Consider the following 14,214-nt stretch of genomic DNA (forward strand, 5'->3'; position numbering starts at 1 on the left):
TTGCAACAGAAATTGAAACCGAGATGTCAAAAATTCGGCCTCACGTTTTATTTGTGACATCATTGTTTTAAACCGAACCAGACTGGTTCTAATTCAGTTGAAATTGATTATGATTAATTCTGATTAAATCGAAAAAGCTTCTGCAATGAAAAATATTTCAAATCGTAAGACAGCGGAAATGTCAACCGTTAGTACTCTCATTTGATTGGTTTAAAATAGAGTTTTAGATTCCGTTCGTAGTTCAGGATCAAACGGGAGCATTATATGTTTGACATTTCCTCTTTTTCTCGGCTTATAAATATTTCCGCTTTTTAAGCCGGCGTCTTCACAGACGTTAAATTGACTATATGAAGTAAACAGAGAGATCTAAACCTCAACTATTTGGCGTGGAGTTCTGTTTTAGATTCTCAGTTGAACTTATATATTTTTGTTGTTAATATTATGTTTGCATCTTCTATTTAAATTTTAAGTTTCTTTTTGCTGATTAATACAAGATATTAAAATTTGATCAAGATGGCCCTGGCTCAAACAGAAGATATATGGCACTCCTACAAAGAGCTAAAAAGTATTGTGTGGAAATATTTGAATCAAGAACTTGGGTCAGATTTACCATCCGCTGACTTTGAAAATATTCTTCGAAGACATAAGCAAAATTTTTTTATTCTGTTGCAAAATCCCGTAAGTCTTAACTTCAATTTACGTTCAATGTTCCATTTATAATGTCTTTAATGTAAGCTGTAAGACCTAATCTTCAAAAATACAGAGAATAAATATATTATCTATTGACATCTTTTGAACGGTCCAAATTTTGCCAGGCCTCTGTGGAGCATCCAAAGCTTTATCACAAATTTCAGCAGAAAGCTTATTGGGATCTCATTACTTATATACCATGTTAAGTATGTGCACTAACTGCCACATTTAGTCTAGAAAGTGTCCAAAAGATAATTGTTTTTAATCAGCTAAACATTACAATAAGTGATGTTTCTTTGAATAATAAAAGTGTTATTGGAAGCACAAAATTGACTTTGGAACTGTTATTCAACATCTTAAGCTAAGACGTTTGAAATGCCAAATCTTACTTCAATTAAATTTATAAAATATCCCTGAACATATTGCTATAATTGATCAAGGCACATTTGTGGAATATTAGTAGAAAATTATCCTTGAGAATTAATCTCCAATTTTATATATGGAAAAGTTTTTGCTTTTTCTTGGACTCTAGAGTATGTGATAAATATATATATTTTTTTAGGCACCTTATAGAATCTTAATGATATGATCAACTTTAAAGAAACAATAAATCTAACTTACCATATAAATTTTTTTTTATGTTATGTTATATTTTTTAGCCCAAAAGTTCGAAAAAAAGAGAAGAACTTAAAAATGCCATGGTAGATGGTATTTACCTGAAAGGAATAGGTCATCAAATAATAACAGAAGATCTATACCAAGAATCAGTTATTTTATCTGATATGTATAATATGAATGAACTTGTTGCTCTTGATTTACTGTGTACTGCCCAGTTGCAAATGCCTTCTTATCCTGGTATTTATACACCATATTCTCTATCATATTCCCTATGTTTTATTTAATTAGGTCTGGCTAGAGGGCTTGTTGCAATACTCCTTTATTATGATGGTCAAAAAGCACTATTGACTTCATTGCTGTATTTAGTGCAAGCCAGAAATGGTGTACAATGGAGCCTCAATGTAAAACCTGAGTTGTCCAGGTTCATAACAGATTATACAGATCAACTAATGGAAGGTGGTATTTTTAAAAGAATTTTGGAACTATTAAGAACATTAGATTTAACCGCTGAAATTGAAAAACTCCAAGATAATTTAGCACTGGGTAAGGAAATCAACCTTTCAATTTATAAGAGTCAAGCTTGGATACATTATTTCTAGGTGGTCCTAGACATCGCAGGGAAGTCACAGATCTTTTCAATGATATTAGAGTTGCTCTAGCAGATATAATGTTTTCCTGGTCTATACAAAGTGGACTTCCAAAAAATTGTACTTTAGCTTTAATGAACTTTTTAAAGCAAGCTACATTAGATACAGAAGCCACTGGAATTATAGATGATGTCACTCTATATTTAGAAGTAGGTGTTATGTACTTAATGAGTCGTTATATATGACTAGTTGTTTTTGTCAGATGGCTCTATTATCAGCCTTTGATCTGAGTATTTTTCACACAAGAGAAGATGGAGAAGAAGTGGTGCAGTCATTGCCTATTTTATCAGACACAACTTTAATCACATCTCTGGTCACAGAGTTGCTGAATTCATCTCCTAAGTGGGTCTGTGAAGGTTTGCAAGCCTTAACTATGTTTGCCATGGCAGTGTCTTTGGCATCCTTAAGGGTTCTTCCTCAAAACTACATCTTTCAAGACGCCATAAATAAAGAGGATACTTTGGTTGATATGTCCATCGAAATGAATGTATTTAGTTTTTTACATAATATTTTGTTGGAAAATAAAACTCTGTATAAGGCAAGTATTTAGAATGATAATTCTACACCAAAAAAGCAAATCTCTTTAAGAAACAAAATTTTTTTCAGGAACAATATTTATATAATAGAATGCACAATTTACTGACTGATTTTGTGGTTCATATGTATCCAAAAGCAAAAGATTTAAGAATGAAGGCGAATGAAGTAGCCAGGACATTGCAAGTTTATATTAGGGAAGATTTGGAAGCACCTGGTAACTTGCCCAGGTATGCTGCCAAAGCAAATTATTTTATTTAGTTAAACTGATGATGATTGCAGGTACTTTGAGTTTTTGCTCTTATCAATAGGAAAGTTCTACAGTAAAAATACTGTAGATCCTGAATTAACTATGAGTTGGTGGAGTCCCATTGAGCTCAACTCTAATAAAAATTTAAACATAAGAATAGCTCCACGTTCAGTAGCCCTCTTTAAGTTTTTGAAACTTTCCGGTGAGAAAAAATATTGCAGTTAAATGTTAATACTGTTGTTTTACATTCTATTTTAGGAGATATGCTTCCTGCTACTCTTTTTGTTCCATTTCTTAAAATGTTAAGTGGCCTTTCATCTACCCCAGAAACAGCAAAGCACTGCTTTAATATGCTGAAGCAAGCTGGTTTGTATTGAACAGTGTGGGTTTTAAGCTAAGTTGTACAGTTGTAGTTTAAGTACCGACCGAAAATAAAATTTAAATTTTGTCAGATTGAGTACAGCAAAAACATTACTAATTGAGTAAACTATTGAATAAGCTTAGCTGCAGTCATAGGGTTTAATTTTCTTTGTTTAATTAGAACTTAATGTTGGTCATATTAAATAAATTTGTGGAAATAGGGACCCATTTATCAAGGACTTTAAGCTGGGATCACTTCTTCCTTTCGTTTGGCCAATACTACCACAATCTCCGACAAGAAACACCGCCTCAGATCGATACAATATACCGGTTAAGGACGGGCTATCACAAAGGTGTTAGTCCTCAAGAACTCGAAGGTATGAAATGCTAATGTACAAGGCTATTCAGAAAGTAGATATAACTTTTCACCCACAAGTGTGTGTGGGAAAGTATACTTTTCTGGACGTGATTGGAAACATTACCCCTTTAATACTCATTATTGTATGCAGTATTTAGACCAAAATATTTGAGAAACAGTTAGAGATAAAGGGAAAAATAATTGATTACATGTTTTAATTTTGGAAAAAGAGATCGTTTCATCTTTATGAAAAAATACAAAATAATCCATATATAAAAGTGGTGACATTTTGAGAGATTTGCGATGCTTATTTTTTCAATTTGACAATAGATTCTCCACAATTTGGATAAAAATTGGTAGCTTAGCTAATTAAAAGATTTTCATTCAATCGTTACAAACAGAAATCAATTAGATTATATAGATATATAGCGAATCACCCAGTACTTTCAAGTATGTCGAAGACTTTGAGAAAGATTGTAAATCATATCTGTTTCAGGATTGCATGCAGTACTTCTTTTGATACGTACAGTAGCCGAATACGATCCGTTTGCACGTGTTGCGTTATGTGAACATCCTGTTTGGTCTCCTCTAGGTATTCTTTTGGGTAAGTATTTTTGCGAACAATAAGTTGGAGTGACGTTTAAGCCTACAAAAATTAGGGTTGGTGAGCTGCTCTGTCCCCATCTTGTTAAAAGCCGATTTACTGCAAACGTTAGCAGTGTTATCTCAATCTATAGCTAACGCCAGTCAAATGTGGGAGAACTTGGAATCTTCTCAAATAATAGTTACCATACATACCACATCTAGTTATGCACCCAGGTGATTTCAATTGTTATACGTACCTACTTAGCAATCCAATGTTGCTGTATCCTCAGAGGAATTCAAACGGAGCTGGATGAAATCGAATCAAGAATGGAAGAGTATCCCTTAACAAGGGGAGTCCTGCAGCTTTTAAACAACCTCACAGTCTTTGGAATACCAAAGTCATTAGGGGCTGGAACAAGAAACCCTAGTTTCGACCCTTATTTATCATTCATTATTAACTCTGTTTTCCTGACATATAACTCTAGGTTGGATCTGAATATATTTTTTGATATAATATATGATTGTAAGATGAACTTGTTTTAGAGGTTATAGAGACTCTGCTGAAAAATACGAAGTTGCCCTGTTATGTTTAAAGCTTTTTGAAAAGTTTTTAAAATGTTATACTCCAAAACCTATAGATTTTCCAACGAAGAATGCCAATTGTGAATTGAGTAGTCATCCAGGATATCATTTGATGGTGCAGTTTAACAACAAGACAGAAACTCTGAGTGTGATTCTAGACATACTTAATGATGGAATTAAGCTTTTTGACACTTACGTACCATTTCACGGAGAAAAGAGAGTGCAGGAATGTACTTTGGCGTGTTTGAACATTATATTGCGAACATTGAAACTTCAAAATCGATTTTTTATGTAAGGCTTCTTACGTCATAATGTTGCTTGATATGTTTAAAATTAAAAATTTGCAGGGCTCTGACAGAAACGTCGACAACCGTGATATTAAATAGCATTAGCAAACTTCTTTTGTCTATCAACAGGAGATCTGGAAGACCTGATCATTGCATCAATATAGCCAAATATATTAGTTATCAGAGACATATGCCTAAACACACATTAGTAGCCATTCAAATATTAGTGCATATAACTGGAACAGCTACTAGCCATAGCCACTTTATGAACATCCTGACATCGACAAACGAAAAAGATGAATTATTGATTAAAGGAGCCTTTTTCCAATGCTTAGATTCAAATATTGATGACATAGAGACAGCTAATAAAACTAAAAATGAAATATTAAATTTACTGAAGCAATGCATGCAGTACCCTGCTCCGAACTTAACTCACTTTCTGATTGGTTTTGAGCTAACACGCGACATATCGAAGATGGACTTTCAGTATCCAGGAGTCATGGGGTTCTCCAGAACTTGTTTACACTCTTTGCTGTCAATTTTAGATTCTACAATTTCCAAAATAGTAGAACCTCCCCCGGTGATGATAACAGAATCCGCTTATCATTTGCTTTATCTTCTTGCTTCAAATTCCAAGACTAGGGGACCTATTTTGAGGTTCGTAAGGCTTAATAAACTCTTCTTTCCATGTCACTTAAAACAGTGCAGAACGCTAATGAAGAAAGGTAATTTAAAATACATTTTTCCCTTATTGTGTATTTATTTCGCATATTTGATGTGGTAGATCCAAAATGTTTAATGCAAATGTCATGGTTGCTGAAAACCTTGGCAGTTGAATTAAAAACGGCCAGTACCACCAAACAAGTTACGTACCTTAAGTTCCTAATCAATTTTCTGGGAAACATGTCTTCAAGCGATGATTCCAATCAAGATAACATGTTTTTACACCAGATTTTACAAATAGAACTACACGAGTTGAAAGGTGAGACTTTAAATTCCTCTACGAATATCCATTATGTTTTTATTTAACATTGAAATAACAACATGTAGATATTCCGGATATAGCCGATATCTCGACAATCCCCGAATCAAATCCAAAACTGCTGAAAAAACAAGCAAGCGATATGAAGCTGTATAATGAAGCATGCGCGGCTGTGGTAGAATTTGCAGATGCGTGGTGCCAAGTGGCTGAGGTACTTGTCACTTATATGCCATTGGAAATTTTAGATGCAAAGGAACAACAAGTATTTAGCATTCATTTGCTTTTATATTTACTTAAAAAAGTGGTCAGGTCACAGTTGTTGACCGCAGTTGCAAGATATTTGTCAGGATCTGTGCTGCTGATAATGGATAATATTAAAAGGTGTCTATGAGGTTTTGATTGTTTAATTTTCTAATTTAACTGCTGCCGCTTTTAGGTATTATTTAAAGGAAAGAAGACATTTCAACGTGCTTATTTATTATTTAGGGTAAGTAGATATATTTTATGAACGAAGTTGGTATACTCAAAATCGATCATTCTCGTCACTAAGGGCAGCTCCAAAATTGAAAATGATGAAAAACCATTATATATTTTTGTAATATGATTATTACACATGAAACGACTTTGTAGCTGAGAAGCAAAAAAGTTATAATTTTTTAAAATTAGAAACTACACTTTTATTCAGGCTACTGAAAGAAATCTTGGAATCTCTAGTCCAATGGATAATGACTTCAGATGTCGTAGATGGTGAACTTCGCATTAATCTTTACGCAGCTCTTGTCACCTTTCTACAACTAATAAGCAGTATACAGTCTGATCCATCAAAAATGTCAGTGTCAGCAAATGAAAACTTATACGTAGCACTTCTAGATGGTTCCAGGTGAGTAGAAAATTATCTGCAGACTTTAGTGTTGATTTCTAATTTAAATTAGGCACCATCTTGAAACGCAAGAAAATGACGTTACAATATCTACAGATTTATTGAGGGATTTTGGAAATAAATTGATGGCAGTTGTGTGTCACGATTGCATTGGAGGTCAAGAAATATGCAAAATTCTTGCCATGTCCAGTTTTAGTCATTTAATGACGTTAAGCGGAAATGTAGGATGGCAAAGTTACCTTTCAGGTCACGGGTTTTTAAAACATATCATACAAAGTTTGTTGGATGGTAATGACGAGTTACGAATGATGTTGGAGCCGGGTGGTGAAAATGCCAAAGCATTGTATTTATATTCGGCGAAAGTTTTGCTCTTGGTACGATTAGCTGGTACATGTTTGTCGTTTCTGTAACAAACTGAGGAATTCAACAATTCGAGTTTATTAGGTTCCAAAGTGGGTGCTCAAATGATCTTGGAACAGAACCTACTGGGGGTTTTTAGTAAGATGAATGTCTTTAGTTCCCACCCGGAAATATCCAAGATCTGGCATAACGACGGTCTTACCAGGGATAAATTTCTTCCTTCTCCGGATCTGCACTATCTACAAATATTCTTACCTACATTAGAGATTTGTAATGCCATATTAACAACTTTGGGTACGGAAAACCAGTCTGCTGTGGGTCAAATAATGTTTTTCTTAATCAGCCATCTAGATGTAGTCGAACTAATACTGAGGTAGGATTCGATTTTATTTTTGCAGAAATTGTAAACTTTTGTGTTTTGTTTTTTTACAGATCAGGAGATACTGCATTATCTGCAACATATTTAAAAGAGTTGGCCCTTTTAACATCTGTAATATCTAGAACTGCCAATAATGATCTTATCAACGTTTTGGAAAATCCTAATCTCGTATGCAGTAACAGGGCGCATTTGTATCGCGTGCAACGACTCATGTTAAATCTTATTCCAAAGTTTTTATTATCTGAGGAAAATATTAAAACGTTGGTTACTATCATATTATGCATTAACTTATTTTAGGTGAATGAATGAAATTTCAGGTTATTAATGTATCCCGATGCAGACACAATTTCCTTCCAAACGTCTGACAGGCTGTTGTACGGTTTGCAGATTGCTGCGAATCTTTTATGGTACCCTCGGAACGTCATAGCCAACAATGACGTTGAACACGGTGAAGTTGGTGTTCTATTTTATCCATCGTTATACGATCCACAACTCCATGCCCTTCAAAATAAATCCGTTGGTCACACAAGCGAACAGGAGCCAAGTTTAGGTAGTATAATCTCTTGAATCATTGAACTTAACTCCTTAATGACCAATTAACAGGGTCAATAGTACAGCAGCTGTTGCACACGGTAAATTATCAACATCAAGGCAAGGTGACTCTTGATTTACTTACAAGAAAACTTAACGAAATTCCTGATATGAATTCCATGGATTTAAAACCCCTAATTGAAGATCATATGGACATGTATGATCTTGAAGTTAAAAGGGAACGAGCCTACGAAATAATTTCAGAAAAACTCGCGAAGAAGGTTATTTGTATTTCCAGAAGTAAGACTAAGGCTGGCTAACTTACGTATCTAACTTTAATTGCAGAGGAGGGAAATGGAGTATTGTGCCCTTATTATTGAAAACTCCTTGTATGTGATTTGGGCCCACTTAGATTATTTCTTGTTGCGTGCTGTGCCTAATCCAAGAAGTACCACATACATTCATCCAGTTTCCAATGCAAATGGCACGGAAGGTAAAATAAATTTATGAATGGATTTGAACTAGATGGGGTTAATAAATATTTGATTGCAGTGTTTCCATCTGGACAATCTGACCTCATCGCCAAAGTGTCAACAGAAATTGTTACAGGCCTGAAGCAAGGTTTGGTGGCTCTGTTTAATGACAGTTTTAGTAAGCGGTTATTAGAAACGTCACAGGTAAGAAGCAAGTACATTTGTCTTTGCATATTTATTAAAGTAATTCTGTTCAGGATCGACCTGAACTTGACAGAGGATTCATCGACGCACTGCTACGTAAAATTAAAAGACTAGTTCAATTCGTGCGTGTCCGTTAATTTAGTAATAGTATAAGTTTTGATCTTCATTAAGTGCTTATCAAGTCTAACGTTTTCATCCTTTGGTTTCATTAGTAAGAATATAGTTGTTCTTTCCCTTAAAATTGTAATTTTTTCCGAAACTGTTCTGTATTTTTAACAAAATTTATAAAAATTATCGTCGATAATTGATCAATGTGTGCCTATTAAGTAATACATTTAAAGGGATCGAGTTAAATCGTGGAAATTCACGTTGAGATTAAAACGTTACAAGGATTAATGTTCAACAATTTCTTCACTCAGTCATTGTTTTATCCAGTTTTTGCCCCGTTTGTGAATTTCAGGTGTTATGAATGGTATGTTCCAATCGCTGTTTTTTCGTAACCATTACAGAAATTGCTTCGCTACAACGGTTCCATTTACTTTTGCTCTTCAAAACTCTTTTCATTAAAGATTCTCGTGTTAGTATGTGTATGCACGCACTTGGTTCTTTCCGTTGAAACTCAATATTTGGATATTTTAATATGCAATGTTTTGCAATATAAAGCATCCCGCAGGTCTTGCATACACAGGCCGGGTTTTTCAGTCGGTTATTTGATTCCCTCGCTTTTAGGATTGGATTAGAAAATTATTGGCAATTTTTTTGTTCACAATGAAAATCCTCAAAAGACATCCAGTCTGCTGTTCTGGCGGTTTCTAAACGTCAGCAAAGTTATTGATTTTTCGTGTGTGGCGCCATCTATGAACTCCGATTTTTACCCATCAAAATTACAGTTTCCTTTCTTGTTTTACACCTGCCATCTACTTTCCAGGGGAAGAATCTTTTACAAATTTCTTCCCATTCAAATTACAATTTCCTTCCGTAGTTCTACATGCGCCATCTGCCGCCTAGAGGCGGAATCTTACAGTTTTCCCCACCTGATTTACACCCCTTTTTTTTCACCTGCATGCCCATACGCGTAGCAGACGAATTTAGAACGGCCTGCGCCCCTTCAGAACCACCCCCATCACCCCAAAAACAGGCATACGGAAGGATTGATTTGGAAAAAAAACCTATGAACTACACCACTAAACATACTAGAACATATCGAATGACAATTAAGACATTCCTTGTCAACAATCGAACCGCGAAAGTTTGTTTTGTGTTTTCATTAACAGAAAAGTGGGAATTAACTTAAAAATTTAAATTTGAAATAGAAATATAATCTCATTTAAAATTGAGAAGCAATAAATAAGAAAAGGTATCATCCCTGTGGAATGAAAGACTATCTACGGACCCAAGAAAGAAGAGGTAAGAAAAAAAAAGAAGCCCGTTCCTAGAGGATCTTCAAAAAGTCCTGTTTTGCAAAATATAGGCTCCTCTATTCCCGAAATATGAGAACTAATAATAAAATTTCCCCTCCTTCAAACGCAGTCAAAACTTATCATTGACATTGTCCCAAAGTAGCATTCCTTTGGTAGAGAACCACATTATATTCATCGAATGTCCCTGCAACTGGAATTTACCCAAAACTATTTCTCTGATTTTAGTACAGAAACTGAAGCGTTCCACCCCGATGAAGCGAAAAGAATTCCACTTCCCACTACAGCAAGCAACTATCATCATCCTTCAGAGTCTTCGAGATATAGCATTGGTTGGGTTCTCAATTTCTGGGATGGTTGAGAAAGTAGGGCTTTTTCACGGCTCCACAGCCTTCACCAAGGTAGGTACAATCAACTTTGGTCTATCATTTTCAATTGCAATTTAGAATAAGTAAAATTGGATTTTCTTGCGTTTCAAGTGTGAATTTGGCGCGCCTGCCTTTTTGGTGGTTTAAGCCCTAACCATTTGTCAATTTTGGCTCTTTCGAAAGCAACCACTCCTATACATTCAAAGGTTCTCATATATTTAGCATTTATTTGGAGAAATTTGCTTATTTCATCTTAGGGTATTGTTTTATTAACAATGTGAGAAATGTTTATCGGAAGGGAATATTTATTTAAGTAAAATTACAATAATTTGTGTTTAAATTTCCATTATAGTAAATCAGTTCATACATTGTATGAACGAAGACACATTGTATCACCAACGTGTCTTTGAAATAATCCACCAACCTTTTGTAGGTAGTTTAATAATTGAAAATTGTAACATAACAACACATTTTAAATAGTGGCATAAAAAATAACAGTCATAGATAAAGAAACAGTGTTAATTAATGTACATATAATTATTTTCAGAATTTCATGCAATGGTTTTCTTTAAAAATTGCCATTTAAAGAAATCCATCATAGGTGAATACTAAACACTTAAACATTCCATTCGGGGAATTCTTCCTATGAATCGTCGTTACCTCGCTTCGTATCCGCCGTGGCGGCGACGTTGCCATTTTTGTCTCTCTCCGAAAATTGCAATAATTTTATAATTTTCACCTTCTTTCGTTATAACAAACGTTTATTTTTATTTATACGAGATGGTTTTGGTATTAGAAAGCTATAATTTGCCATTGGGGAAAGATAGATTCCTCAATTCTTTTCGTTTCCAATTTTTAAAGCGATAAGTGCCTTAAACTCATTACACAGGGATACATACGAATGAATATGATTTTGAAGTTGTTAAACTAAAATTACTTTGTTAATAACTGGAGCATTATCCAGTACTGGTTTAATGGAATTTGTTTATGTAAATTAATCGATTACAGGTAAAAATTATAACAAAAGAAGGTGAATGAGAGGGATGGGATGGTACAAAGGGGGTAATGAGGGGGTGTTGAAGGGTTAATTTGCATTATTCGTTAATGCAAATTGACCCCCCCCAACATCCACAATGATGAAAATTATTGAGGAAACCCAATAATTTTCAGAAAAGCATTCATTGGAAGAATTCCCCTATTTTTTTGATTTCTTGCACAATCCGGCAACACTGTACGACACCGGGCCCAAAGAGGGCCCGGCAGAGAAACGGACGCAACGCAAAGATACGTGGAGAAGAAACCCTCCAGGTACCTTGACGAGGAGTCGGCCTCTCGACCGACCCCTCTTTGGGGGTCTTAACCCAATTGTTAGATCCGGCAGAACAACAACGACCACAAGCCGGAGTCGCCCCCCGGTGAACGGGCAAACGGAGGAATCATCAATGGGGCCAGCACCGATGAGGCCTTCGTTCACGACGCCCCCCGAAGAGGTGCAGCAACAAGTGCCGCTGTCGTTAACTGGTCCAGATCCCGAGGGAAAAGACGGCGACAGCCACCGAAAACTTTACTAGTCTAAGTTCTAGGATTTTGCGAGGAGACGGTTTTTTACCGGTGGTTCCATCTGCGGCCACGATAGGAATCGAACGGTACCGAAGGGCCATCTCAGAGGGAGCTGGTGCTGATCGTCACAAGTCGGAAAGTCAGCGAAAGGGAAGGTCCCAGACGGCAATTCGTTGCAATTCAATTCGACGCAATCGTCGGGAACCACCCGTTCTATCCTCACAACGTAACGAACAAAGGATTAATTCCTTGTTCTTGAATCAAAAACGGATCAATCCACTTATTTCAAGAGGAACGATCCAGATTCAAACGTTTAGAGGGAATAAAGATGACAAAAACGTCGTCGACAGAACGGGGGGTTCAAAATGGGATGGGGGGTAAAATGGGGGCCGAGACGGAGGATCGGAAAAAGGGCGTTAAGGTACATCAGGTAAGAACCCAAAATAAAACTTTAACAGAGCAGAGAAGAGAAAATTTGGTTCAGGTTAGCAGCAGCAACAGCAGAGGGGTACCAGCAGCAAGGGGGCACACCATTGGGAAGTGGCTCGATATGGTTATCGAGGCTGCAGATAGGGAGGGTGTCACCTACAAATGGTAGGGGGCGACTCGCTAAAATAGGTAAAACGTAGGGTTCACAGGGCGCAGCACCTCAAATCGTGGGGACCTAGAAAGAAGATTGGCACCACCAACTTCAAGTTTAAGGTTCTCGAAGAACCTTAACGAGCAAGCAAGCAAGGGGTACAGGGAAATTTTGGACAAAGATTTCCACATTTGCCTAAATTCGCTCCTCATCAATCAATTCACACATCTAGCTTTTACAAAAGACACACTTTGATACATTTTCAGTAGGTAGGTAGGTTTAGCTCGACCAGAACTTTGACTCGAAAGAGTCTGAGTGACTAAAGAAGAGGCAGGATGTCATCGTTTGCCCCCTTTAGCAAACACGGAACACGTTTTATACACGGGTTCACTTTGACGAGACAAAGGGGGGCCAGGGATACATCGAAGTTTCATCGGCATGGACTCTCTCAGCAGGAACAGGGAGTTGGTATTTGTTAATAATTTTTTAGTAACTTTTTTTTAGCAGCTGAAATGGCATTTGGTAAATTCGTAAGGTACATTTGGCGTAAGCAAGGTAAAAAGGAGCAAAGAGCAGAACTTGTCGGAGAAGAAAATATCCAAGGTAAGCACAGAAATTTGATTTAATTTGAATATCGAGTGCTTATTTCCAACAAGGTACGAGTAAAAAGGGTTACTATCATACAGCAGTAGTGTCTCTATACAGGGAACTAATTTAAAATTCAAAATACAACAGTTATACAAAGTGTGTATTACATTAATAACTGAATTTTTTAATTGAAAAAGTAGGCACTCATCCATTTTAACAATAAAACATCTTCAAGGTTAGTTTAGGTTTTTTTTTTAATTTTATAGGGAACGTAAGAAGCTGTAAAATATAGACACATAAAAGGAATTATTTTTTCTTTAAACAAATTATAAAGTGTAGGATCTTTCCTTTCATTTCTTACACAGCTATTTTAACAAAAACCATTATTTACAACAAGTAGATAGTTTACTATATTTCAGTAGAGAGAATTTTTACTCGTATATTATTATTGCTTTGGTAAACATATACACATTCATACACTGACTCATTTGTTTGAGAGGTAGTCCGTAAAAAGTTTATCAAAGGTACGATTCAGCATGGATTTTTAAAAAATTATGGAGCTCAACAAAGTGCACAGTTTCTAAGAGCAAAATTTTGCTTCTAGAAACTGTCCCAGTAGGCCTTAAATTTTACATCCACCAGGCCATTTTTGATAAAAATGTGTAATTTATAAAGCTCTATAATTTAAAAAAAGTTGGGGCCAAACTGTACAATTAATAAAACTAATGCAAATTAGGGGACAGGTTGAAATGAAGATTTTTTCATAAAATATGAGAAAATATGTGAAGGAACCTTCCCTTAAAATTAATGACCTCACTTAACTTACACCCAACATGTACATTTCTTTTAATATTTATTTACAGTGTATTTCCTAAAGGTAAGGAAAATGTTTTATACGAAATTTATCAAAATTTACAGCTATAGTTTCTCACTGGATTATTTAAAATGAATTAATTTTAAAATTACCTGAAAGATAACTC

General features: G+C 35.5%; 1 protein-coding gene across 1 annotated transcript; it reads left to right on the forward strand.

Annotated features, from left to right (window-relative positions):
* Positions 1–284: 284 nt before the first annotated feature.
* Positions 285–9,024, forward strand: Nup205 (nuclear pore complex protein Nup205). Its single transcript, XM_066296654.1, has 26 exons — positions 285–678; positions 1,350–1,545; positions 1,597–1,851; positions 1,908–2,104; positions 2,158–2,493; positions 2,562–2,719; positions 2,772–2,941; positions 2,998–3,105; positions 3,321–3,476; positions 3,954–4,061; positions 4,117–4,276; positions 4,333–4,527; positions 4,586–4,915; positions 4,972–5,636; positions 5,696–5,893; positions 5,962–6,274; positions 6,330–6,380; positions 6,579–6,773; positions 6,826–7,160; positions 7,218–7,506; positions 7,566–7,772; positions 7,830–8,062; positions 8,116–8,324; positions 8,389–8,536; positions 8,596–8,720; positions 8,774–9,024. The coding sequence occupies exons 1-26, from the start codon at positions 514–516 to the stop codon at positions 8,855–8,857; spliced, it is 5,586 nt and encodes a 1,861-aa protein (XP_066152751.1). The 5' UTR covers positions 285–513; the 3' UTR covers positions 8,858–9,024.
* The last annotated feature ends 5,190 nt before the right edge of the window (positions 9,025–14,214 follow it).

The sequence above is a fragment of the Euwallacea fornicatus genome, chromosome 26 (genome assembly GCF_040115645.1).
Source record: "Euwallacea fornicatus isolate EFF26 chromosome 26, ASM4011564v1, whole genome shotgun sequence".
NCBI lineage: Eukaryota > Metazoa > Arthropoda > Insecta > Coleoptera > Curculionidae > Euwallacea > Euwallacea fornicatus.

Excerpts from the sequence above, each read along its gene's own strand:
- Nup205 (XM_066296654.1), top strand. The coding sequence starts at position 514 with ATGGCCCTGGCTCAAACAGAAGATATATGGCACTCCTACAAAGAGCTA. Across the intron at positions 2,720-2,771 it reads GCACCTGGTAACTTGCCCAG|GTACTTTGAGTTTTTGCTCT; the intron begins GTATGCTGCCAA and ends TGATGATTGCAG. Across the intron at positions 4,528-4,585 it reads TTCCTGACATATAACTCTAG|AGGTTATAGAGACTCTGCTG; the intron begins GTTGGATCTGAA and ends AACTTGTTTTAG.